General features: G+C 42.9%; 2 protein-coding genes across 2 annotated transcripts; both read right to left on the bottom strand.

Moving 5' to 3' along the window:
* Window positions 1-2,248: 2,248 nt before the first annotated feature.
* On the bottom strand, window positions 2,249-12,422 carry si:dkey-86e18.1 (uncharacterized protein LOC557342 homolog). The gene is made up of 9 exons (XM_061779938.1): window positions 12,211-12,422; window positions 11,963-12,003; window positions 11,813-11,887; window positions 11,538-11,727; window positions 7,782-7,943; window positions 5,871-6,079; window positions 4,733-4,787; window positions 4,585-4,656; window positions 2,249-3,013 (listed from the first exon to the last, which is right to left on the bottom strand). The coding sequence occupies exons 1-9, from the start codon at window positions 12,275-12,277 to the stop codon at window positions 2,586-2,588; spliced, it is 1,299 nt and encodes a 432-aa protein (XP_061635922.1). The 5' UTR covers window positions 12,278-12,422; the 3' UTR covers window positions 2,249-2,585.
* Window positions 12,423-16,415: 3,993 nt separating this feature from the next.
* Window positions 16,416-18,344, bottom strand: jun (Jun proto-oncogene, AP-1 transcription factor subunit). Its single transcript, XM_061780088.1, has 2 exons — window positions 18,185-18,344; window positions 16,416-18,042 (listed from the first exon to the last, which is right to left on the bottom strand). Exon 2 carries the CDS (start codon window positions 18,040-18,042, stop codon window positions 17,086-17,088), a length of 957 nt encoding a protein of 318 aa, XP_061636072.1. The 5' UTR covers window positions 18,185-18,344; the 3' UTR covers window positions 16,416-17,085.
* Between the last annotated feature and the right edge of the window lie 9,399 nt (window positions 18,345-27,743).

The raw sequence follows: 27,743 nt of genomic DNA, 5'->3' as shown, positions 1-27,743 counted from the left end.
ATTCCTTGCAATTGTACATTGAGGAACATTGTCCTTAAACTGTTCGACTATTTTCTCACGCACTTGTTCACAAAGAGGCGAACCTCGCCCCATCTTTGCTTGTGAACAGGCACCCACCTGTTCCCAATTAGCCTGTTCACCTGTGGGATGTTCCAAACATGTGTTTGATGAGCATTCTTCAACTTTCTCAGTCTTTTTTGCCACCTGTCCCAGCTTTTTTGGAACATGTTGGAGCCTTACAATTCTAAGTTCATGATTATTTTCTAGAAACAATCAAGTAGATCAGTTTGAACATTAAAGATCTTGTCTTTGTAGTGTATTCAATTAAATATAGGTCGAACATGATTTGCAAATCATTGTATTCTGTTTTTACTTATGTTTAACACAACATCACAACTTCATTAGAATTGGTGTTGTATATATATATATATATATATGTATATATATACAACACCAATTCTAATGAAGTTGGGATGCAGAAAAGATGGAAAAGTAGTTTACTCCTAACGACTCTAGTCAGTCTGGCGAGGATTACAATCACTAACCAACTACAAGCGACCATCCCTCCCAAGCGAAGAACAAAAAAGGACTGGCTGACGACTTGAACACCTTCGACTGCAGATTTGAAAACGACACTTTCGTACCCCACACCCACCCAGCCACACCACCGACCACCATCACACCTCTTGACTCCCCCTTCTGCGTTCACCATCCACAAACAGTATGTGAGACGTATCATCAAACAACAAAAGATAAGCGGGAGGCCCAGACTTTGTGTCCCCATCCTGGTCACCAGCTCTTCCCCTCAGGTAGGTGCTATCGAACAATGCCAACTAAGACAAGCAGATAGTCCAACAACTTCTTCCCTCTTGCCATTAACTTCCTAAACAGTTCATTTATAATTCCATTGTAACATGCTGCCAATTTTGTCTTGAGATAGTTGTCACATCTGTGTCGGGACACTTCTATCTGTTGTTGACTTTCCACTTATGTGCTTGTGAACTATCTGCACCATTTGCACAACTGACACTGTTCCAGATTCTTCCACTAATGGTCACTTTAAACTGTTTACATTTCTTGAAGACGCTGCACCATTTGAACAATTGCCACTGTTCCAGATTATTGCTCTATTACTCATTTCAAACTGCTCTAAATTACTAGAGGACTGCATCATAGGCACAACTGTCATTGTATCAGCATTACCACATCACTTGCATATATTGCAAGTGACCATACTAACGGTCTCATATTTAGTCAAATATTTCCACATGCTTGAGGCACCTGACTGTAATTTCACAGTGGTACAGTTGATTTGTTGCTTAGTCAAAAAGCCTACCTATAAAACGCCACAATATAATTTGTTTTCTACAAAATGTAAATAATTACGTAATGTGAAAAAGTGTACAAAATGTAAAAAAAAAAAAAAAAAAAAAAAAAAAAAGTTTTGGGGGGAAAAATAAAAAATGTGAAAAAAGTAGGCGGCACGGTGGCCGACTGGTTAGAGCGTCAGCCTCACAGTTCTGAGGTGCGGGGTTCAATCCCCGTCCCCGCCTGTGTGGAGTTTGCATGTTCTCCCCGTGCCTGCGTGGGTTTTCTCCGGGCACTCCGGTTTCCTCCCACATCCCAGAAACATGCATGAATTGGAGACTCTAAATTGCCCGTAGGCATGACTGTGAGTGCGAATGGTTGTTTGTTTCGATGTGCCCTGCGATTGGCTGGCAACCACTTCAGGGTGTACCCCGCCTCCTGCCCGATGACAGCTGGGATAGGCTCCAGCACGCCCGCGACCCTAGTGAGGACAAGCGGCTCAGAAAATGGATGGATGGATGGATGGTGAAAAAAGTAGATTTGAAAAAAATGCACAAAATGTGAAAAAAAGTGCAAATGATTTCCAAAATGGTAAAAATAAATATACAAAAAATTCACGATTAAAAACATTTTCAATATGTAAATAATTACAAAATTTGCAATGATACAAAATGTGAAATATTCACAAAATGTAAGACAAAAGTAAACTTGAAATAGATGCACAAAATGTGGACAAAAAACTATATAATTTATATATATATATAAATTACAAGAAACTACAAAATGTGAATTTAGTTTTTTACAAAATGAGAATACAAATATTGTGCTGTATGTTTTTACAAAATAGATTTTTTTTAATGGTTTAATTTTGTATTAAAAAAGTTGTTTAAAATATGTATTTCAAAATGTGAACTGGGGGCTCAGTGTATGTCAGGTGGGATCAAAGGGCGAGGGGTACTACTTTATTTTAGTTTGATCATACAACGATGTGGTACGCGTCTCTGTCGTCGCTTCTCAGTTAAATATGGCAACAATAAGATGTGTAAAAACTGGAAACGAAAAATGGATTCCCCAACTCTGCTTTAAGATAGAGAAAATACTTCATCACAGCACCCAGTCATTAAAGAATTGTGTTAATGGCTGAATGCATTGAATAAATATAATGCTACACACATCCCATTAGTGTTAACGGTCTCTTTGGGCATCAATGCAGGCATCTTTCTTCATCGTGGCACATTATGACATCACTTGTGTACCGAGCCCTCAAAGTGTCCCAATCAGATCTTGAAGAGACCGAAGAAGTTGCCTTGATTCCCGTGACTGAGGAATTGGGGGTGCGACACGTTGACAAGGACCGTGTCGTTCCGGCGGAGCCTGAGAGCCGACCCCAGGTAACTGTCGGCGGTCCAGGCGTGCCGCTCCTTCAGCTCGTTCCGCTGGGAGCAGAACCCGGCCCGGTGGGCCTCCATCAGGGCGGTGTCGGGGGCCGACGGCGACCTCACGAACACCGTGTGGATGAAGGAGGACGTGGGCGAGCAGTGCTTGAAGATGAGCTCCACCCGCGAGTAGATATGGTAGAGTCCGTTCTGGCTGACCCGCAGGGCGCCGTCCTTCACCTGGTAAGCCACTGCGTCGCTGGTGAACGCGGCGCCAACACGCGGCTCCCAGCGCAGCGTTTTGTGGACGACATGCTTTTCAATCCGCCCTGTGACAGAAATAGCCTGACGTAAGTGTTATGCTTGACACATCCCAAAAAATTTTGGGGGGGTAAAAATCTTAAATTTAAAAAATTTGATTTTACTTCGAAAAAATGTGAAACAACTGTACACCACGTCAGTTTTTTTTTCTAACGAAATGCAAAACATTTTTAAAAATATGAAAACATTGCGGCGGCACGGTGGACGACTGGTTAGAGCGTCAGCCTCACAGTTCTGAGGAGCGGGGTTCAATTCCCGGTCCCGCCTGTGTGGAGTTTGCATGTTCTCCCCGTGCCTGCGTGGGTTTTCTCCGGGCACTCCGGTTTCCTCCCACATCCCAAAAACATGCATGAATTGGAGACTCTAAATTGTGAGCGCGAATGGTTGTTTGTTTGTATGTGCCCTGCGATTGGCTGGCAACCAGTTCAGGGTGTGCCCCGCCTCCTGCCCGATGATAGCTGGGATCGGCTCCAGCACGCCCGCGACCCCAGTGAGGAGAAGCGGCTCAGAAAATGGATGGATGGATGAAAACATTGCAAAATGTAAAAAATGTAAAAACACAAAACATTTTCAAAGTGCACTTTTTTTAAACAATTGTTATTTTTTTGGACAAAGTGAAACAATTTTACAAAAAGTAAATGCATTTCAAAAAATGTTAAATTCTAGCATAAAATGTGACACAAATATATTTTTCGTAAACAAGTGTGATTTATCTCACAACAATTCTTTTTAAATATGTGAATCTTTTGGAAAATTGTGAAAGCATAAAAAATGTAAACAGAAATACAATTTAAAATGGTAATGATTGACAAATCATGAAATATTTTACATCAAATGGTGCATCTTGATTTTCACGCAAGCGCAAGGCTCGCTCGCATGTTTGCCAATTTGGCAGGCCAGTACATTTATTTATTTATTTTACAGTTTGAAGATGTGACAAAAAAGAGAAAACTACTAACTGTTTACAGATATTTGTAAACATTTTTAATGTGCAAAAAAGAAATGTTTCAAAAGGTCTTTTTTTTTAAACTAAGTAAGCAAAAAAAAAAAAAGTGAAACAATGTGAAAAAATACATTCATTCATTCATTCATTCATTCATTCATTCTCCATACCGTTTATCCTCACTTGGGTCGCGGGCATACCCGGAGAAAACCCACGCAGGCACAGGAAGAACATGGCCACTGTGCCGCCCGAAAAAATACAATTTGATGAAAAAAAATCCAAAACGGGTAACACTTTTGAAAAATTGGGAAAAAAAACAAAAATCTGAAAATTACAAGGTGAAAAAAAACTATTACAAAATTTGCAAAAAAAAATAAATTCAAAATAGCAAAACATTTTCATTTTTTTTTTGCAATTTTTTTTAACAACATGGAAAACGTACTAAATAAAAACAAAAATGTGGGAAAAATACAAAATGTTGGGTAAAATGTTACAAAAAGTGACAACTATTAAAAATGCTAAAATGTTTCACAAAATACGAAAAAAACAAACGTAAAACACAAAGCTCTTTTGAATCAATGAATTAAGAGGCCGATCCAATTTGTTTTGTGCGTGAAACTGGAATAAATGCGTTACCTATGACATGTGCTGCAGCCCTTTCTTCTCCCTCAATTTTGTCCTCTTTGCTCCCTCCAGCTTCATCCAAACCTTGAAAGCATCACATTGTACCATCAGTTCACAGGTGTGGAAAGATTGCAGTGAATGATTCGACGTCACCACTAACTGATTTGCTTCTCGGCTCTGCTCAACTCCTGTGCTTGCTTGAGCTCACGTGACATCTGAGAGAAACAAACAATGATGAATACCACAAAGTCACACTCGCTCACGTTCTCCGAATTAAACGGGCAGGACATCCTGTCTGTCTGGAGCACTGACCACACACTCATAACTTAAATGTCACAGCGCAGCTAATACATTCATTTCATTTCGGAGCGGATCAGTAAAACGGAGAAAGTAATCAGTGACCAGCCTTTTAATGGCCACACATGCGACTCCCCATAACTTTCGCTAACATCCCAGGCAAAGACCTGAGCACAGTCGGGATGCGTAGCGTCACCATACAGTGGCGCCTTGAGATACGAGTGACCTGACTTGTGAGTGCTTTGCGATACGAGCTGTCGTTTGGCTGGTTTTTTTGGGGGTTTCTGTGAGCAAAAAGACACTCAGGAATAATAATCAATAATAATTCCATTCGCCCCCCCCGCCCCCTCCATTCCAGTTATCGATGGTTTTTCAAGGTAAAAAAAAAAGTTCTAAAAGGTCGATCAGCAACACCACCCTCAACAAAACCTTGGCCACCCCACAGAAGACTTTTGGAGCAGTCCGATGTCCATTGAATTGAAGCAAAAAATGTGACAAAACTGTGTCATTCTTTACTTATGTCATTACTGTATGTTTGTATAGTACTATATTATAGAAGGGTATTTTCTTCAAAAAATAAAATAAACATTTTATACCCAATCACGGCACCCACCTGTTCCCAATTAGCTGGAACAGATTAATGGCATTTCCATTCATTGCAATGGGGAAGTGTTTTGTGATATGAGTGGGGTCACGCAACAAATTAAACTCGCATATCAAGACACCACAGCACTACTCTGACACCAATTACTTCCTTCCTATCAGCCAGAACTTTGGCACCCTCTTGTAGCATCTGAGGACATTTCATAAAAAGAACCGATCCCGTCAACGGGTGACTTTTGTCAACAAATAGCTGAAGATTGTTTTCAGAGGGGAAAAAAATGCAAATCGAGGAGGTCAAATGAGTGTATTTTTAGGTTTACCCTGAAATTTCGCCCAAGAGCCCAATATCACAAACCTTTTGGAATTAGTGTATAAACAAATAGTATGGGGGTCCTTACCTTCCTCACATCCCGCAACTCTAACTGCATGTTGTACATCAGGTACCCACCGAAGCCCAGTGCCGCAAACACCAGGAGAAACAGCAGCAGGACAACGGTGGCGAGTGTAGGAATGACACCCGCGCAGCTGCCGCCCACCCTTCGACCCCTTTGGGACCAGCTGGGTAGCTGTTCCAGGTGGTGATGCTGCTCCTGCTGCTGACCTCCATCTACGAAGAAAGCTTGTTGGAAGGGATAGGTCTGGTCACAGCTCATGGTGCTGCTCCAAATGCGTGACTATCTACAATATGTTCATGTGGTGTTACATGCAACACCACCACCCACATATTCCTCCCCCTTGCACGTATAAGCTGGCCTGCATGTCACTGCAGCCTTGACACTACGACGTATTTTGAATAAGCGTCAGGACGTGAGTCACAGTCACCTGTCCTACTTTAAAAGGAAGCTTTTGGTCTTCTTTTTATCCAGTTTCGTGGTCACCAAGTGGGGTGAACAAATGAATGATGTGAAAAGTTCAAAATTTGGAAGAACGTGTGTGTGTGTGTGTGTGGGGGGGGGGGGCCCTTTAAATGGCCCTTTTTTACATTATATAAATTGAAAAATGTGAAACACTTTTCCAAAATGTGAAACTATTTTTAAAAAAAGGTCCAACTAATTAGCAAAATAAACAATTCTAAAATGTGGAATGAACGAAATGTGGAAAAATTAAAAAAGATGACAAATTTTATAAATTGTGAAAAAATTTCAAAAATGGGATTTTCTTTTTCATATCAATGGTAAAATGTGAAACAATATTAGAGAATGTGAAACAATTTTAAAAAAACGTCATAGGAATTGCAAAATACGAAGCAATTTTACAAAATGTGAAAGAAATTTTAAAATGTAAACAATTTTGCAGTCTTTTTTCACCAAAAAAATTTTTAGAAAAGTGTCAAATTGCAAAATGTGACACAATTTTACAAATATGTAAGAAAATGTAAAAAATAGGATGAAAATGTGAAAAACTTTGGACAAAATGTTTTTTTACAGCATGCGGAAAAAAAGTACAAAATGCGAAAAGAAAAAATGTGATAAAATGTAAAAAAAAAAAATCTATTTTTTTACCCAAAAGTTTTACAAATTTAGAACTCAATTACAAAATGTGAAATATGTGAAAGGCACACAAAAAACTGAACTTCCATACTTTTGTATATTTTTCTTTCATTTATTATATATTTTTTTTAAATCCTGCATCATATTGGTAAAAATCTGATTCAGGTTATGCCAGTTATGAATGTTGCAAGGGAAGCCACATGAAAAGGTCTCGTCTTTGTGGACAGGCGGCCTGTGAAACAGAAATGAGACAGACGCTTGGTGTGCAACGCACCAAAATACTAGAGTCACTTTTTGAGTCACTAGAGGCACTTCTCCGGTCCGAATTGAAAACAATATTAAATCCCAAGTTCCCATACGGAGCATACGAGTTAAGGGAGAAGAAGTCCACTGTGTAAACAAAAGCAGTGCATTTTAGCCTCGAGGTAGCGACGTGTATGTAAAGTATACATGACTACAAAAAGTGAATATTTGGAAATGGAAAAAAAATTATGGAAAAATAATGTTAAAATCTTGATACGTACGAAATGTGAAATGCATTTTAAAAAATAGGAACCTGTAAAAATCCATTCATTTTCTGAGCCGCTTCTCCTCACTAGGGTCGCGGGCGTGCTGGAGCCGATCCCAGCTGTCATCGTCAGCCATTCGTCAGTTCTTGCGTACAGTGCATTGGCTGTGTCAAGTAGTGTTTAAGCCAATCCCAGGAGGCGGGGTACACCCTGAACTGGCTGCCAGCCAATCGCAGGGCACATACAAACAAACAACCATTCGCGCTCACATTCACACCTACGGGCAATTTAGAGTTGTCAACCAACCTACCATGCATGATTTTGGGATGTGGGAGGAAACCGGAGTGCCCGGAGAAAACCCACACAGGCACGGGGAGAACATGCAAACTCCACACAGGCGGGGCCAGGGATTGAACCCTGGTCCTCAGAACTGTGAGGCAGACGCTCCAACAAGTCGTCCACCGTGCCGCACCTGTAAAAATGTGAAACAAATTTTAAACTGTGATGAATTGAACAAAAATGTGGTCTTTTTTTTAATCACAAAATGGGGACTTTCTTTTGAAAATGTCAAAACAATGTATAAAATGTGGGAACAGTCAAAAATGTGGGGGGGGGAAAAACATTGTTTTTGTACCAAAATTGGGATAAAGAACAACTAAAAATACATATTATATATTAACATTTAAAAGTGTGAAATTAATTTTTTAAATGTGGAAAAAAGTAGGCTACAATTTTATTTTACAAAATGTGATTAAATTTACAAAATGTGGATTTTTTTTTTTTTTTTTTTTAAACAAATCATATTGAGGTCATCTCAATGCAAAAAAAAAAGTAGACATTCTGAAAGGTTGACAAGCATCGCATGCAAGCAATGTGAGAACGCTGACAAAGCACCACTTACAGGAAAACTCAAGACTTCCTCTACAATTCTTTGTGGTCTTTGAGCCCCCCCTGTCAACTCGTTTCCTGGGACACCTTGCAGTTTTCTCACAAACTTTTCTATTTTCTTTTGGACATCCTCAAAAAAGTGCTTTTACCTTTCCGTACGCACTGCATACATTTAGAACAATGTTGGTTTCTCTGACGTGTAATACCGAAAGTCTTCTTTGCATCGGCATAACGGCCGCATTCAAGTGGGAGGCTATGGTTAGCCGGTCGAACCCCTGCGAGCGCCGAGATGTGCTGTGTGAGCGCCTCGGGTGGCTTCGCGAGTAGATGGGAGCCAATGAATCATTGCAGATTTCAGAGGGACTTGCGGTCACGCTTGCGCATCAGTAAGACAACGCTCACATAGAAAGGTAATCTATCTGACACTTAGAATTTCCACGCTGACAGAAGCAGTGCATGGAAAATAATGCAAATGAGACACAATAGATCGCAGACCTTGTCTCTGTCATGTGATGTGGCAGTTAAAAAACAAAATTGCCTAGAACTACACAAAAATTGTTTGGAAAAAAGACATCATGAGACAGAAAGGATTTTAAAACTTCCACGAAAGGCTGAATTTAAGAGACAACATCAGCAAGCCCGCTTTGCATACTTGAATACCTTGCTTCCATTAACAACATCTAACCCCTCCGAAGTGGGATTTTCTGCGATGGCGGTGACCCCCCAAAAAATGACCATGTAAACTGGACACAAGTAACACTTCAGGTGTCATTGTCTCCCACTTCACTTAGATGGGACCAGCTCCTTGAATAGAAACAAGTGCAGGGCTCCCACTAATTACAACTACAATCAGAATAATGGTGAGTTGGATTTTGATTTGTTTCATTTGTTTCTATGCTGGTTTGTCAAAATATGACTTTATGGAAAAAAAAAAAAACAGCGCAAAAAAGCTTGGGGGGCCACTGGTTTAGTACATGGTCACACACTGATGTGAGATTGTCACAATTCTCTACCAAATGTTTTCATATAAAAAAAAATGTAGAGAACCCTCGCTATTCGCAGCAGATAGGGACCGCGTCGTGTCATGAACAGTGAAGCGAAGGCATCGTTGACACTGCAGATCATGATGCCCAATTCAGATTTTGTTTTTGTCTGTGAACGTCGTTACGTGAACACGTTACAAAACCAAACGCGACTTCTACTGTGGACGGAAAGAGTCTGTGACGTCACACACACGCGCACAAAAGAGGACGTCACATTGCGCGTGCGCCGTGTTCACGGAAGTAAATACGGCCCCTTGCGTAGTTCTCGTCGTGACGCAATCGTGGCAAAATCAAAGATTTTGTGCAACTGGAGCCAACATTGCTTTTGTGTCTGTTTTATTGAACATTTGTGACGTTTGTCGCCCTTTGATGACGTACAAGAGCAAGCGAGACTTGTGCGTCCATGCGACACTCGCATCGGATACATATCCGATTTACATCCACATATGACAGAGGCTTGGGTCGGCTATGAAAAAAAATAAATCTGAATTGTACTGTTCACTCTGACATGAAAAAGTCAGAAACGCCACAACCAAAAAGGTTTATACTGTACTGGAATTGCCGATAGATGCCACAAAGATGACAGCATATTACTACTTTTGTCTAAATGAAGTTCTGAAACTCACTTCAACAGTTCCTTGACCAACACTGTTCAGCCATGAATAGGCAAATATGTGAATGCCCAACCACTGCAATATTGACAAAAGCGGGCAAATGTCCAAAATGTAACAAACTGTTCCTCAACTTTGAGTTGGGTAATAATAGTCATTTCCGTGTTCTTCTGTTGACAAAAAAAAAAAAAGATGAAAAGGACAACATACTTCCTTGGCGTAGGTAATTAACTGTATGATCACATGTCTGAATCCTCCCCAGAAGAAGAGTAACAGTCGAGCCCGAGCACATGAGCCGAAGAGGATTTCCCAGCTGCCCCCGACTCATCCGTGGCTTCTTTCTGTGTGATGACACAACTCCCCTCTGCCGCCACGTTACCCAGGTTGGGCAAGGAACGGTGAAGCACCCTCGCTAGGCTCTGCGTTTCAGAGACGCCCTGGTGATCTGACGATCCTCTGAAAGCCGCGGCGGCCACCGCCAAGCGCGTGCGGTCGAAGGCGAGCGGCTGGTCCTGGTCTCTGGTGGCCACCTCTGTGGCAGCGATGGAAGGTGGAAAACTGCTCTCCAAATGGCTGAACGCTGCCGTTGAGGTTTTTGACTTCTTGACTGCGAATGGAACAAAACCCCCCACAATTTTCTGTTACCTGCTTTTGATAAAGAAATAATAGCACTGCACTGAAAGAAAGTCCCAAAGTTTCGCAGGCGTCCAGGCTCCGCGGTGAGTCACCCGGAGCACAGACACCGGCACAGTCTACTGTAATGACGAAAACGCCTTATCGTCCATAAAATCCAAAATATTGGACAGATCGTTCTGATGTTTTCAGAGGTTGAAAGAAGAGAGGCTGCTTTTTTTCCTTTTGCGAGGTTTTGGTGGTTATATTGCGACAGTACGCAATGTTCAGCGGAGTCTTGAAAGGTCATTTAAAATGCAGCTGGCAGTGAATGAGTCGAAGTGTTGATTGAAGTCATTTTTGACAACATAAACACAACACTTGTGTTGTAGAACATTCCAAGGCGCAGGGAGCAAAGTCTAAACTAGAATAAATTCATGAGCAGTGACTAAAGATACTGTAGCACTTTCTTTATAGCAAAAAAAAAAAAATATGCTGCCACAAGATGGCGCCAAAGGCCTTGTCTTGCCAAATAACTATTTGAAGCGACATCAGTTTTTTGTTGTGAATTGCTCTGGCCCTATACCCCCCCCCCCCAACTCCCCCACAAATTGATTACAGTAATTAGTATTTTTACAGATTGGCAGTCTTGACACTTTTGGTGCCTTTTTTTTTTCCCATATCAAAAAATCTGTAAGACATTTATGTGAATAAGCAATGTTGTACAATGAGTTTGAAATGATATTAAAGTGATTTTGGTGCATCGATTGGGGTCTATTTTGGGTTTAACCTGTTAATAGAGGCAATTATAGAAGACAATTTGGGGTTTGCGTATCAGGGCTTAGTTCCGAAACCCCGTGAATAGCGAGGGTTCACTGTACGAACATCATTGTTTGGACTGCGGGCACTGACCAACGCTGGTAGACTCTTGGGCCACTGCTCTCCTTTTACAATAAGCTCTGGGGGTCCAGGGCTTGTGCTTGCAGGTGGGGTCAAGCACTCGTAGCTTGGTCACGAAGCTTTTGTACTCCCGTTCCAAGGCCTCCAACTTCTGATGGAACTCTGCGATCTTCCTCTCGGGGTAATGTGCAAGTTGGGATTGCTGAGAGGGCAAAACAAAAACAAAAACAAAAACAGAAAAATGACGGATATTCTTCCACAGAAAATGTCAACAAGTAAGTCATTACCTGCAAATAATACTCGATTTCATTCTTGATGCTGGGGATCCACTTTTTCACAGAGGAAGACGAGTTAAGTGTACACTGGGGAGAGACATTATAGTTAACTTAAAGTTAGCGTTAACATGTTTAAGTCAAACTTTCGAAACAACGTTATACCAGCTTGGGTCTTCGCTCCTGGACATCTTTTAGTCGACCCTCTGCAATGAAAATAGTGGCGCTTAAGTGCAAATTGATATAAAGAGCTAAATAACGAGATATTGACAGTCACATCGTGATTATTGGTAATTTCTCCATTTTTCTCATTGAAGGTGGCTATGCAAGCTAAACACGTGAAGCTGACGGGTCGCCAAAGGCCAGCTAAATCATGTTATATTTACTTTTTGTTTCCCTACTAGCTGTGTTACCTTCTCTCTCTTTCTGTAGCCAAAGTCTGTTTAAGCGTCCTTGTTGCTTCTCTTCATTTCGAGCCATTTTATCGATAGCCACGGGCGAGTAGCAACGTAAACAAAGTCACGTGATGCGGAAGTCATGTGACGCCCTCCTCCTCTCGCGGTAGTATCGCGAGAAGAGCCTGACCGTGTTGTTGTTAGTATACATTTTTATTTTTTAAATTGTCTACGTGCTTAAAATGCATCACTAATTCATTTGACCCATGTGTCTATGCATATATACATTTAATATAATTTTATTACAAGTACCGTCCGATCTACAAATCGAGTGTCCAATTCTGACGTATTTCAAGTGGATGAGTCATTTTTTAACAAGAGGCCATTTACAGTTTATTCCATCCATCCATCCATTTTCTACCGCTTATCCGAGGTCGGGTCGCGGGGGCAGTAGCTTTAGCAGGGACGCCCAGACTTCCCTCTGCCCAGCCACTTCATCCAGCTCTTCCGGGGGGATCCTGAGGCGTTTCCAGGCCAGCCGAAAGACGTAGTCTCCCCAGGGTGTCCTGGGTCATCCCCGGGGTCTCCTCCCGGTGGCACGTGTCCGGAACACCTCACCGGGAAGGCGTCTGGGAGGCATCCGAATCAGATGCCCCAGCCACCTCATCTGGCTCCTCTCGATGCGGAGGAGCAGCGGCTCTACTCTCAGCCCCTCCCGGATGACCGAGCTTCTCACGCTATCTCGAAACTCATTTCGGCCGCTTGTATCCGGGATCTCGTTCTTTCGGTCACGGCCCACAGCTGGTGACCCTAGGTGAAGGTAGGAACAGCCTGTGTCGGGGGGTTCGGTACCCCATACTTCCGAAGCACCCCCCACAGGACCCCCCCGAGGGACACGGTCGAACGCCTTCTCCAAGTCCACAAAACAGACTGGTTGTGTGAACTCCCATGCACCCTCGAGGACCCTGCCGACGTTGTGGAGCTGGTCCACTGTTCCACGGCCAGGACGAAAACCACACTGCTCCTCCTGGGTTTTTGCTTCAGCGACCACCAAAGCTAATTCCGCATTCCGCATTCCGCTTGGCCAGCTGGTACCCATCAGATGCCTCAGGAGCCCCACAGGCCAAAAAGGCCCGATAGCACTCCTTCTTCAGCTTGACGGCATCCCTCACCGTTGGTGTCCACCAACGGGTTCGGGGATTGCTGCCACGACAGGCACCGACCACCTTACGGCCACAGCTCCGGTCATCCGCCTCAGCAATGGAGTCGCGGAACATGGTCCACTCGGACTCAATGCCCCCCACCTCCCCCGAGACGTGGGTGAAGTTCTGCCGGAGGTTGGAGTTGAAAGTCCTTCTGACAGGGGATTCTGCCAGACGTTCCCAGCAGACCCTCACAATACGTTTGGGCCTGCCAGGTCGGACCGGCATCTTACCCCACCATCGGAGCCAACTCACCACCAGGTGGTGATCGGTTGACAGCTCCGCTCCTCTCTTCACCCGAGTGTCCAAGACATGCGGCCCCAAGTCCGATGACACGACCGCAAAGTCGATCATCGAACTGCGACCTAGGGTGTCCTGGTCCCAAGTGCACGTGTGGACACCCTTATGCTTGAACATAGTGTTCATTGGGGACAATCCGTGATGAGCACAGAAGTCCAATAACAGAACACCGCTCGGGTTGTGATCGGGGGGGCCGTTCCTCCCAATCACCCCCTTCCAGGTCTCACTGTCATTGCCCACGTGAGCATTGAAGTCCCCCAGCAGAACGATGGAGTCCCCAGCGGGAGCGCTCTCCAGCACCCCCTCCAAGGACTCCAAAAAGGGTGGGTACTAGAGCCCAAGCCGTGTGTGGAGGCGAGCCCGACTATATGTAGTCGGAACTTCTCGGCCTCACACACCAGCTGGAGCTCCTTCCCTGCCAGAGAGGTGACATTCCACGTCCCTAGAGCCAGCTTCTGTAGCCGAGGTCCCCTCCTTCGGCCACCGCCCAGCTCGCACTGTACCCGACCCCTATGGCCCCTCCCACAGGTGGTGAGCCCATGGGAAGGGGGAGCCACGTTACCCTTTCGTGCTGTGCCCACCCGGGCAGTTTATTTTAATAAATTTAATTAAGTAAAGTAATTGAATGCATCAAATTCAGTAGAACCACGAATAAACAAACAAACAATATAGTAAAATAATAGTAAAAATAAAAATGTGTTAAGTAAAAAAAAAATAATAATAAAATAAAAAGTTAATTGTGTCTTTTAGGGGGAGAATAAAGATCCTTAACTTTTCGTTTTGTCTTGAATCTACTCCTTTGACAAACGTCTCGGGATTTACCGTATCCAGAGAAGCTTACCAGAACGGAGTCATTTCCCGTAAGACACGCCCCGTTGTCGTGACGTCGATCTTCCGAGCGACCCCTCTCCTTATATGGTAAGCCAAGGAAACCGTTTTCCGGAATGATGTCATCTGGTCCCACGTTTCAGCACTGGGATCAGGATAATAATTAGACAGCAGGATTAAGAAAAGATCCTTAAATGTGGGCAAACTGTCTGCGTAGTGGAATTTTATTTTATTTAATAGTAAATCGAAATTCATCCCCTTTCTTATTTGGTATAATGTACCGTTTATAGCCATCGTATTTGTTTCAATCCTTCTAATTTCTTTTTTTTTCTTTTTCTTTTTTTTTTTTTTTTTTAGCTCAGGGGTGGGCAACGTTTGTACCCAAGGGCCACATTTGATAATCTGAAGGGCGCGATGAGCAAGGTAATTCGTAGATGAGGTTTTAAAAAAAAAAAAAAAAAAAAAAAAGTTCAAATGGATATGTAAATATGTCAATTTTATTTTAAATACAAAATAATATAAACATGTACAAATCTATAGACTACAGGACTCCTGATAAAGTAAATGACTGCTGAGCTGGATTAAAGAAATGGAATCATGGTTATGCTATATGAACATATAGATAAAATGTTTAAAAAAATGGAAGCATTTATATCGATGAAAGAAATGTTAGTTGTGTTTAAATCTACGGAAAGTAACGTAATAAAATATTGTTGAATAGAATCATGTGAACGTGGGAAGCTAGCCACTATGGTGGTTGAGCCTGTGCCGCCCCCTAGTGTTTAATTGTGCGAACAGACGGTTTATTCTCACCACATTTAAACTAAATGCCCTCGTCAGCCACCTCCCCCCTAATAAACTGTACATTATTTGGACTAATTAAGGGGTGGTAGGTTATTCATTGTAACAGCTCTAATGGGAATATATATATATATATATATATATGTATATAATTAAAGAGGATGTGGCAGACAAGAGTTAAGAGTTGCAGTTTGTTTGCAAATATGTCACCCAAAAGTGGTTAATAATACAGTCACTACACTGTTTCCTTCTTGACGGAGTTATATAACTTTATTGGCAAATTCACACAATTCATTCAAATCTGAGTGTAATAATACAACTTGTTGACACAGGGGCGGAGCTAAATCAATCTATTCAACTTTTAGTGTTAAAAATACAATTGTCTCGTGCCTTTTTCTGTGTTGAAAATGTTGCATCACTATATTGACTATTCTAATATATGTGCGTCTAATTCACTTTAGATTAATTCCAACATCTAGTGTTAATCATAGCAATGTCAGTTATCTTTTTATTTGTTGACGTTTTATAACTTTTACAAATGAAGTATAGACAAATTATATCTAACACACCTCAAAGTGATTAGTGTCTTTAATACACTGACACATTTTTCTTTTTGACAATGTCTAATAATTTTATTGACTAAGTCTAATATGATAATTGTATCCAGTCTTCACCGATAAGTCTTCTACATGAATTTTTGTTGATAAATTATGTCTTTTTCTTTGGTTTCGCGTGTAACCCATGGGGTTTTCTGCATTTGCATAACAGAGCAGGAAGTACAGTACCATGGAATCTGTGGTGCAACAACACGAAGGCTAGCCGGATATTTTGCACTTTTGTCAAATAAATGAGATTCCACAGGGGTCACAACCCAGCCCGACAAAAATGTTCGACCACCCCAAACTCTCAACATGTGAAGTTCAATTTAGACATCTGTCCTCCACTCAGGGAGTGAGCCGTCTTTATTGTCCTGATCGATACTTACATAAATGGAATTTAACTAGCTATAGTACTACACCTCGCAGCTCTTGCAACATGTTGTAACACGTCGTATGGCACGCCCACACCAAGGACACAGGGAGAAACCGTGGATTCATTTTAGGCAGTTTATTATCTTCTTAAATATTGATGACTTTCAAACATAACAAAAAAAATAAAAAATAAATGATATACTTATTACAAAATGGTAAACTTAAGTACTCAGAGTTGATCTTATATACATATAGCAATGAGTGAAACCCCATTAAACAAAGTCAATCTTGAATTGTCTTTCTAACTTCTTACAATAAAGAAAACGTTGTGTTGTAACTCAAGAAGTCAGACAACGTGCCCATCCCCTCCCCCTCCTCCCAAGAACTTGTGTCCAGATGTTCAGGAGCTGGCCCAATAATGATGGTGAGCAGCAGCAGCAGCAGCAGCAAGAAAACAAGTCCATTGCAGGTTCATATCAAGTCAGCTCTAATACTGAATGTATTCTCCACTGCTCCATGAAAAGCAAGAAAGAAAGAAAAAAGAAGTCTTGTCCAGTTTGACAACACAAACAGAACGGACTTCTGTTATGCTGCCATGTCCACAGCAGCCCTCTCCGGGACCGACCTCACGGCACCGGGGTACTTTTCAGTTGTTTTTTTCCCCTTTTCTTTGTTGTTGTTTTTGCACAGCCCCTCGGTCCTTCCTGCCAGTGTGGCGCCGCGTCATCCCAAACCAGTTGCAGGATTTTTTTTTTTCTTTTGGGGTTCAACTTAAAAGTCTTACTTTCTGCTCAGAAGGTCTGGAGCTGCTGCGTCAACATGAGCTGACAGCCGCTGTTGACGTGGTTCATCACCTTCTGCTTGAGTTGCGCCACCTGCTCCCGCAACATGTTGGCGGTGGACGCCAGGTCCGAGTTCTGCGACTTGAGGGTCTTCACTTTGTCCTCCAGCCGCGAGATCCGCTCCAGCTTCCTCTTGCGGCACTTGGAGGCGGCGATGCGGTTGCGCATGCGCTTGCGCTCGGCCTTGATGCGCTCCTGGCTCTCCATGTCGATGGGGGACAGCGGAGGCGTTTCACCCGGCATCTCGGGCACCGTTTGCGGCTCCTCCTTGAGCGCGGTGAGCATCGGGAGATGGGAGGAGGAGGTGGATGAAGAGGAGGAGGATGGCTGTGCGTAAACCGGGAAGGAAGCGCTCGGGGCCGTGGTGGTGTAGCTCAGAGCCGTGGTGGTGTAACTAGGGACCGAGGTGGTGTAACTCGGGGACGACACGGTGCTGATAGCCGGCTGGAACGTGTTTAAATCCTCGTAAACCGGCGAGTCTGAGCGCATGCTCCCGCTGTACACGGCCAAACCGGTTACGGACGCCGGCGGCGGCGGGCCCGAGGGGGCGCTCACCCCGGGCAAGTGCTGGTGGTGGAGCTCGGCCAGGGCGCGCACGAAGCCCTCGGCGAAGCCCTCCTGCTCGTCAGTGACGTTCTTGGGGCACAGGAACTGCGTCGGCGTCGGCGTGGTGGTGATCAGTCCGTTGCTGGACTGGATGATGAGCCGCTCCAGCTCCGGGGAGGCCAGCTTCAGTAAGCCCACGTCCGGGGAAGTGAGCAGATCGCCGGCCCGCGCCCGTAGGTGAGGCTTCAGGCTACCGGCAGGGTCGGACAGGTTCAGCGTCATGTTGTGCTTGAGCGCCTTGGAGCCGCTGTATCCGTAGCCGGCGCCGTTGAGCGAGTCGTCGTAGAAAGTAGTTTCCATCTTCGTATACATAGAAGTGAAACCGAAAAAAAAAAAAAAAGACAAATAAGTGACGTCCTGGTTACCAGTTTAAGTCCCAAAAAGTCCCAGCCAAAGTTTTCAACACGCACTTTCGACACGCGGTTCAACACTTTCTACTCACAGTGTTGTTGTTTCTGTCAAGTTCTAAGAAGTATATCCAATTATTTTATGAAAATTCCGGTGGGTGTGTTTGTCCAACTTTTTCCCGTTGCTCAGTGTGACGGTGTTTCCCCCTGCGCTGTCGTGTATACACTCTGACTTGGACAAGCGTGGAGGCAAATCTTATGCCGCCGCTGCCTCTCCGAAAATAGCCATGATGTCACGACAGGGCTCTCCCATTGGCTGGAGGGCGTGTCCCGGGGCGGGGCCACACCGCGTTGCCGAGGCGACCCACACCCCACCCGCCCCAGAAGATTCTGAAAAGTGGCGGTGCATTGTGGGATGAGGTCATGCCGTGGATGAGCGCCTGCGCGGTGCATTGTGGGATGACGTATTGGTTTTGAATCTCTGGTTACCCGCTCTTGACTGTCAGTGGCGGGACGGCCGGCATTCCGGACGGTAGCGAGTTAAACCTTCCATTTATGCTTTTAAACACTTACCAAACATGCACAAAAATGTGTTTCCAAAGTTGTTAAAAAGTACTGTGCCGTTGACTTCTATCGCCACTGATTTGACTTTCGGACACATTTCTTTTCTTCTTCCTCGACATGATTTTACGACGACGTGTTGCGCTTGACTTGACCACGACAATATGTCGTGCTTTACGTGACAATATTTTCATGTAAATTGTAGCTTGAGCGAAAATGTTAAGTACAAGGTGACAGTCACATAATTTGAACGGTCCACACAAAGTTGCATTTGTTTTCAGCGACACACACAATTTATGCTAGCAAACAATTCCAATATTAGTAGTTTGGATAAAAAGAAAACAAAAAAAAATACTAGGAAATGCATTAGAAGTCATTGTTTTAAATTCAACGGGTGGGAAACCATCATCCCATTGAACATAAAAGATATGTTGTGTTTTATGAGACTGTATTATATATAGTATATAGCCTATGCAGTGGTGCCTGTTATACAAGTGTGCCAACTTACCAGTATTTCAAAAATTTGCGGTATCGCCGGGCCGATTTTTTTTCAGGTCAAAACTTTTGAAAAAATGGATTGACGAGCACTAAATGGTGTCAGCGAACTTTACAAGCAACAGATATTTGAACATAAACGTTGCAGCAATGCATGTTGGCAGACAGTTACAATATTCACAGGCATATATTATTCATCCTCAGCGAAAAACGACAAATATTACTGCAGCTTACTGAGTTACTTGCAGTAGTTGTGAAACTCTTTTTCGCTTGTGTCTGCATGACTGTATTATTCTGTCCCTGGTGGTAAAGGCATGCACACATGGAGGAGCACAATGTCAATGAGTATTGAAGCATTAAATCATGATGGAAAAACTGTTTAGTTATTTGTTCTATTGAATAATTGTATTACGGTATTTAAAAAAATAAAATAAAGTACAATACTGCAGAGTGCCATTTTCTGATTAAAAAAAAAAAACACATTCCAAAAATTGTTGGCATTTTTTGTAGGCCTGAAATGGATTAATGGCATTTCCATTCATTTCAATGGGGTAAGATGATTTGAGATATGAGTATTTTGAGTTACCACCGTGGTCACGATACCAATTTAACTCGAAAGTTACGGCATCACTGCACTGTATAAAAGTTGTGGATTCAGAAAACATTTTGCGTCCAAAGATACATAATCACTGCGTCCCATATAAACTGTATGCATGAGCACATTTGTTTTCAGCCACACATCATTTGTTAAATAAAATTCCCAGCTTCAGTAGTTTGGATTTAAAAGTATATATAAATATGTGTGCAAATACTTTTAAAACGCGTTGTCTTAAAGCTTCAAAGTGAAAAACCAACACCACTTGAGAGCATTTGATCAGGCCAACCATGCAAAACCATGAAAAGCCCACAACTGTCCATAAGATATAATAAAAACATTATGAGATGTGTGCATCATATTTCTTCGTAAATGTAGTATTGCCTCCGATAGGAAAAGAGTGTTGTGTCCCTGGCCTAGTGCAGGGAGCCATGTACATTTTAGTTTGGGAGCAATAGAGTCAGAGATATATGCTTCTGCCCGTAAAGTGCAAGTACATTTGCTATTATCCGTGTCAGAGTGTGTAATTAGTGTAGTGCAGTCCATTGTACCCCTGGCCCTTTGTCAGAAATCAGCACTGGTTTAATGGCGGGAGGTTAACTCGTCCACTCCATCTGTCTGGGTCATCTTACCGGTCGGTATCTTCAGCGCGCCGCATCTAAATATGTCCTCCCCCACCACCTCGCTTGACGAGTAAATCAGCCCCCTGGCGCTGGCTGGCTCAAGGAGGCACCGAGAGAAGGATGAACCGGATCGTAAAAAAACAGCACCGCTGTCTGATTGTTTTATTTATTTTTTTACGGCTGTTAATGTGGTCTTTACTCGCCGCTGTACAATGTCACACGGTGGCGATCAATAAAGTCTGGTATAGTCTGATCTAATGGGTTGGATTGACCGATGTGGTTCATGGTCATTGCAAGGGAATTATTACCACCACTGCCATGGTCTTGACTGCTTGTTGGTTGGGTTAGTAGAGTTAACAAACAAACGACATATGCTGTATGTTGCACAGTTTATCACGTTTCCATTTTAAAGGGTCCTGAAGTGTCCCAATAAGAACACCAGGGGTTGAAGTTTTTCCATTGCAGCGAGTCAGTATGTATGCAAGTTTCACTCACCCGTGTACAGGTGTGAGGCGCCGACTGTAAGTTGTTCTCGATTGTCCGGTTCAGTCGCGATTGGCCGCGTCGCTCGTTGCATGGCTGGCCTTAGGCTAAGTAAAAACTAAGTCACGCAAGTATAGCTATTGAGTGCAAAGTGGCTAAAGTGTGTATATATGTTGTGACTGAGAAAGACTGTATGACTTGCTTAACCGAAGAAATTACTTCACTGGAGTTGCCGACTTAGTTGATTTGATTTTCGCCTCAGCAACTCGGGACTTGCTTTGAAACTCGAAGGTTGAGACTTGAGACGCACTTAAGTGATTTACTCCCGTCCCTGAAATGAGGACAAGACTTTTACACTCTTTGTTCTCGTGGCGTATTCTTAAATATTAATCCCCGCTTCTCCTCATTCATCTATTCATGACTTCTTCACATATGAAATGGTTATGAGTGAATGGCGTCATGCAGTGCCCCAAATACACAAACAAGCTTGGGTGGGTTTCCAAGTGATGATGTCATTTCAGGCTGATTATACTATTATCTCATTTGAATGAACCCTCTTTTCAGCATCCGACTTGCATGGGAATCGTCAGCCATTCGTCAGTTCTTGCGTACAGTGCATTGGCTGTGTCAAGTAGTGTTTAAGCCAATCCCAGGAGGCGGGGTACACCCTGAACTGGTTGCCAGCCAATCGCAGGGCACACATATAAACAAACAACCATTCACACTCACTTTCACACCTAAGGGCAATTTCGAGTCTTCAATTAACCTAGCATGCATGCTTTTGGGATGTGGGAGGAAACCGGAGTGCCCGGAGAAAACCCACCCAGGCACGAGGAGAACATGCAAACTCCACACAGGCGGGGACGGGGATTGAACCCGGGGGTCCTCAGAACTGTGAGGCAGACACTCTAACCAGTCGCACACCGTGCCGCCTACATGAAAACAAATTCTTATAATACCCAAAATATGATTCAAGACAAAGAAGCAGAATGCTACTCAATTAAGAATAAGGAACTTTAACCAGTAGCTAACTTTGCTTTGAAACTAACTTTAAATGGCATGTTGCTTGTCTGAGTGTTTTTGTGTGAGGGGCAGGGGCCAGGCAACTCGGGCAGCGTACTGCACAGACAAGCAGCTCGACAGAATCTCAGCACAGCAAAAAAAGTTAACAGATGTCGATTTATCGGTGATACGCTACAATCTGCCCGATGAATTGGCAATCGGTCGGGCTTTAATCAATATAACAGTACTCACTGTCACATATTCTTTATCCTCTGCGAATAATGACTAATATTAGTCTCAATGGATGCAATATGACAAAAACGGTTCCTTTTTAATTCTATTTATATATATTTATAGCTATATTTTATAAAGTACAATATTATGTCGTGCTATTTTCCTCATTAAAATGTACATTGCAACAATTTGTGTTGTTTTTTTTTTTGCGGGGAAAGCCGGTGCAGATTAATGGCATTTCCATTCATTTCAGTGGGAAAAGTTGATTGGGTGTGTTTTGAGTTATGAGCGTTGTCACGGAACGAATTGTCCTCGCATCTCGAGGCACCACTGTATTTTCTGTATTAACATTTCTGAAGAAGAAACTTTCTGGAAATGTTGCCCAAAATATTCCTCCCCTTTGTAAACCTAGTGCTGCTTATCAGGAGCTGCAGATGTTGGCCAATGCAAATGTTTGCATTGAACAAAACTCATTGCAGCTCCGCTTACCTTTTGGCTTTAACATAAAAGTGTTTCCCACAGTGCAGCGCCGAAAGTCATTGTTATTTTCTTTTTCTACAAGGGGAAAACATCGGAAATCGTTTTGTGAGATTTTATTCGAAGGCCATATCACCCAGCCCTACTCCTTTCTTTGGCCACCGGTTCACCCGGTCACCATAGCAACAAACATACACACACGGTGAGAGAAAGCAACGCGCGGCTGAGATTTCAGCAGCGAGAACTTTTTAAAAACAATACGAGCCGGCCCACAGCCTGTTTCCATCACGAGGGAAATCCGGCCGCCCTGACAGCCACTGATAGGAGTAAGATGAGAGGGAGAGGAACGAGAGAGAAAAAAACGGAGGAGAGAGATAAGAGAAAGACAAAGTGTGTGCATGTGTGGGTGTGAGTCGGTGTGTGTGTGTGTGTGTTGGGAGAGTGGGTGGTGTACGCGAAGGACAATACAGAGGGGAAAGTCATCATCAGGATGGAGGGAGGCAAGCAGAGTGCAGGTAAGGGGGGCCAGCGAGCGAGGCAGGGTCAAGATGAAAAAGTGAGTTCAGAGAGAGAGGCATGATGGGAGGAAAGGCTGCAAAGCGAATCAACTCGGGTCAGGATGCAGCTGAGCAGGAACACTGCATTTGGAAAACGTGTGTGTGTGTGTGTGCGCGCGTGCGTCTCTAAGTGGTCGTGTAGTATGTGTGTGTGGGAAGGAGCTCCATCTTAGAAATGAATGGGAAAAAGCAGAAGGTGAAAATCTTCAGTCTCCTTTAGAGATTTAAATTTGAATGACAAAGGTGATGATGTTTGCCTAACTGTAATAAAACAAAACAAAGGAATAGTCGCTGTATTATTAGAAAGAAAAAAAAAATCCCCAAACCCTGGCTTGAAACTTTTAATTTGATACCCTAACATGAGACCACTTGTGGGCAAGTGGTGGCGGGTTGATTTTCATTCATGGAAAGCACTTTGCGTAGCATTGTACGGTGGGTACGGAAAGTTTTCAGACCCCCTTCAATTTTTCACTCTTTGTTATATTGCAGCCATTTGTTAAAATCATTTAAGTTCAGAGATGGAGATGGGAGAAAGTTCTAGAAAGTCAAGCATCACTGCAGCCATCCACCGGTCGGGACAGAGTGACCCGACGGAAGCCGCATGGAGTTTGCTAAAGAAAACAAAACACCTGAAGGACTGCAAGATGGTGAGAAATAAGAGATGAGACCAAGATAGAAATTGTTGGCTTTAATTCTAAGTGGCATGTGTGGGGATATCCTGGAAGGAAACCTTCTCCAGAGTGCTCAGAACCTCAGACTGGGCCGAATTGGAAACCCAACCTTTAATCGCTACTTTTAAACCCTTAAACTGTCTTAAAAATCCTCACTAGAAAACTCTACCTTGAGACCCCAACCAACCATGACTTGGAAACCCATACTTTGGCTAGAAACGTGATCCGAAACCACTTAATTCATTCGGAACCCTGACTCGGACTTGAAAACCCCACTTTGAAACCTTACCTTGACACTTACAACTTACGCCTTTCATTCGCCATTTATCCTCTTTGTTCCCTATCTTTCATCACATCGTGTCTGCCCTACAGACTTTACAAGAATTTTAAATGAGACACACACACACACACACACACACACACCAAACACACACGCGCGCACGCTCTCACACACAGACACAAACATTAATAAGACAGGGTGTCAGCCATTTTATAATGAAAAAGCCAAGGCAGGGCTGCATGACAAATGTCACACGTTGCCACCCAGATTTACTGTGAATGCCGAAAGACGGGAATCATTGTGTTTGATTGTCTCACGCACACACACGCACACAGACACAGACACGCACATGAGGAGGAGTGATGTCTTATTGTTCCGCCCTTCACTGTGAGAGAGCAACAAGCATTCCGTGCCCGTCGAGGTCCCTTCCTTCTTCTTTTTAATTAATTAGCTCCATAAAAAGCAGCAGCCAGGACCACTTTATTGGCATTGCCGATTAATCGTCGCTAACTACCCAGACTAATCAAAATCTGGGATTTACTGGCGAAAATCACGTCGGAATATCGATTGGCCGCCGAGCCTCTCAGTGCGCCATAACTCACTCGGGCCATGACATCAGTGGGCACTGCTTGACTGCCTTTTTTTCTTCTGTTTTTAGCTGGGGAAAAAAACAAAAAACTATTCAAATATGAAATATACTTTGTTACACACAGCATGGAAAGACACAAATATACGAATTTAGTAGCAGTACCGTTTAAAAAAAAAAGTCTTCAAAGTAGGATTTCAAGCCTGGGTTAGTTTTTCAACGAAAACCTTAGATACCGGCCTTATTTCAAGGTATCGGGTACTTGGGAAGGGTGTCGATACCAGCCACTGATACTTAAGGCAAAAAAAATAATAATTAGATATTGAGTATGGTTATGGTTTGAAGTTTTCCTTTCAAATTTGCGTTTCACGGACAGGTTTTGGGTTTGAAGACAGGGCAAGGTTTTAAAACAAGAATGATTTGAGGTTTCAAAGTTGCCCAGGTATTCAAAGTAGGGTTTCGAGGTTCGGGTTTCAAGTCAGCGTTAGGGTTTCAATTGGGGTTTTGGTTACAAGACAGAATTTTGCTTTCAAATTATACACTAATACCACTTTACCAGCCTGACATAATTGGTAACTTGCGGGCAGGTGGAGTAGAAGACACGTCAGCTGTGTGGAGATACGTTTTGATTAAAATAAAACACATTTTTATCAAAAATTGCAAGACATGATGGCATTATCAAATATTGGTACTCGGTATCGGCGACTTCTCTAATATAAGTACTTGTACTACGTCTTGGAAAAAAAAAGTGGTATCGGTGCGTCCCTATTTCCCATTCATCGCAGCTCACGATTATTATCGTGCTTGTTGAAGGTAACGCAAGACAGCTTTTACCGTGGATGGAAGAAGATGGTTTTAATTTATTTGTTGTCCCACTGTCATTTAATCTGTCAGAGTGCGTCTGGGCCTCATTATGTAAATGAAATAAAAAAAACCAAAAAAACAAAGACACTGAGCCACACACGCACGCACGCACACACGCAACCACTAACACACACATATAGTCAGAGTAAATGGCTTTTTTTTTTTTTTTTTTTACACTGAACATAAGACGTGTGTGAGCGCGCACGCGTGTGAGCGCGCACGCGCGTGTGTGTGTGTGTAGTATTGTGCATGTGAGTCCTCAGCTGGCTGTAACAGGGCGGTGAGTGTGAGTGTGTCACCAGGGAGAATGATCGATAGCTATTAAAACCCAGCAGTGCCTCACTCCAGATGGAGGCCTTTTTTCTGTGTGTGTGTGTGTGTGTGTGTGCGTGTGCGCAAGCTCCATGTTTGTACAGGTGGGACACTGTATGGCAGCAGTGCTAACCTGTTCCACTCCATTTACCTCTGCAAAACTAGGGGGAACCCCCCCCCCCCCCCCCCCCCCCCCCTCAACTCCGCTCACTCAGTGTGTGTGTGTGTGTGTGTGTTTTTTTTTGTTTTTTTAGCACACACGGGGTGGGAGAGGGTGGGCATAGGTGTGTGTTTGTGTTGTTTTGTGTGTGCAAAAAAAAAAAAAAAAAAAAAAAGTGTAGCTGGCAGCTTGTCAGCATGTGTTTGGACTTGCTGGTTATTCCAGCCGGGCCTTTCAGAGGCAATCAAGAAGTCAAAGCCAGGGTGGAGAAGGAGGAAGAGGAGGGTGAGGAGCATAGAACCAAGCGAGGAAGAGTAAGAGATTTTTCTTCGAGAAAGGCCGAAGCGTAACTCAGGCTCATTTTTTGTGTGACTTGAAGCCACAGTGAGAATTATTATGGTATCTTGATTTATGCGCAGTGTTGGGAAGACTACTTTGGAAATGTAGTTGCAATTACAAGAAACCCTTTTGAAATTGTAACAGTTGTGTAACTATTTCAATTACTTTCTCAAAGTAATATAACTAATTACATTTAATTAAGTTTTGATGACTTTTCTTAATTGTGAAGGAATCCTTCAAGTGTGGATGAAGAATGTGGATTAAAACCATAGATTATTTGTTGATTTAAACATAGATTATTTGTAATTAACCATGTATTTGTTCTTTACAAAATAATAAACTGATAACAAAACATGATGAACTGTGAATACAAAAAAAATTAGTTTGTTGTATGTACTGTATGTGTACAGCATGTGGAAAGCCACCATACCATGCCATGTTGACCTAATGACAAATGTGTACAACTGAGACAATACAATTTCATATGACAACCCGAAAAAGGGAATATTCCATAAAAAAGTCCAAAATTACAAAGATGAAACTGTTTAAAAGTTTTCGAGTTACGAGCCATTTCTTGTTTGATTTTTAAAAAATTTATTTTATTTAAATGTTTTTTTTTTTTTTTTTTGCTAGCTAAAATTTGAGCAAGCTTTAGATAGGCCGATGCTTGAGTGAAGTGATAAAAAAATGATAATAAAAAAAGGAATTGAGGTACTGTAATGCCCTCGTATGTGGGAAAGGAGAGCCCTGATGCACTGTCAGCCATTTATTGAACGGGACAAACAGTGAAACACACAAATACAAAATGAGAACACTCTCCATGAGCTGCTGCTGGCCGCAGCTCACGCCCAGACGCTCACACTGAAATAACTGACCGACCTGCCTCCGGGTCAGTACGCAATGTATTACTACACTTTATAAACCCAGTTTATTTCTTAACATTCTGTTTTATGTTTTTATAAAACGGAATAAACAATGGAGCCCTTCCTTAAAGTTTGAAAGAAAAGACTGGTGAACTACGACGCGTCTTAGCAGCTACTGGAGCCAAATGATTTTGAATCAGTTTTTCGAGGCTTAATTTATGACATCAGGATCTGCCCTTATTGGATTTATGAGCATTACAAATAGGATGGCGGCCAATGAAACATAAGACAAGCAGCTCCTGACTCTGCTTTCTCTTACAGCACACCATCATTCTCAGCACCCTACCGTCCTCCTCTGAGAAGTCCATGAAAGCTGATCCGGGATCAATACTGAGTGGTTAGCGGGGTCGGCCTATGAAAGCAGACGTGTAACTAAACGAAGACGGAGTGCACCACAGCTTCCACAAGGCGGGTGTGAACGACAGAGTAATCGCTGATACCGTATCAACATGATATTTGGATAGTGTTTACTATCAAACACTTGATACCGCA

Source organism: Phyllopteryx taeniolatus, chromosome 7 (genome assembly GCF_024500385.1).
Source record: "Phyllopteryx taeniolatus isolate TA_2022b chromosome 7, UOR_Ptae_1.2, whole genome shotgun sequence".
Classification (NCBI taxonomy): Eukaryota; Metazoa; Chordata; class Actinopteri; order Syngnathiformes; family Syngnathidae; genus Phyllopteryx; species Phyllopteryx taeniolatus.
The sequence above is the reverse complement of the archived record's forward strand: the minus strand, read 5'-3'. Positions and strand labels throughout refer to the sequence as shown.

Excerpts from the sequence above, each read along its gene's own strand:
- si:dkey-86e18.1 (XM_061779938.1), bottom strand. The coding sequence starts at position 12,277 with ATGGCTCGAAATGAAGAGAAGCAACAAGGACGCTTAAACAGACTTTGG. Across the intron at positions 6,080-7,781 it reads ACATCCCAAAATCATGCATG|ATGGAGGTCAGCAGCAGGAG; the intron begins GTAGGTTGGTTG and ends CTTTCTTCGTAG. Across the intron at positions 4,788-5,870 it reads AGTTGCGGGATGTGAGGAAG|ATGTCACGTGAGCTCAAGCA; the intron begins GTAAGGACCCCC and ends TGTTTCTCTCAG.
- jun (XM_061780088.1), bottom strand. The coding sequence starts at position 18,042 with ATGGAAACTACTTTCTACGACGACTCGCTCAACGGCGCCGGCTACGGA.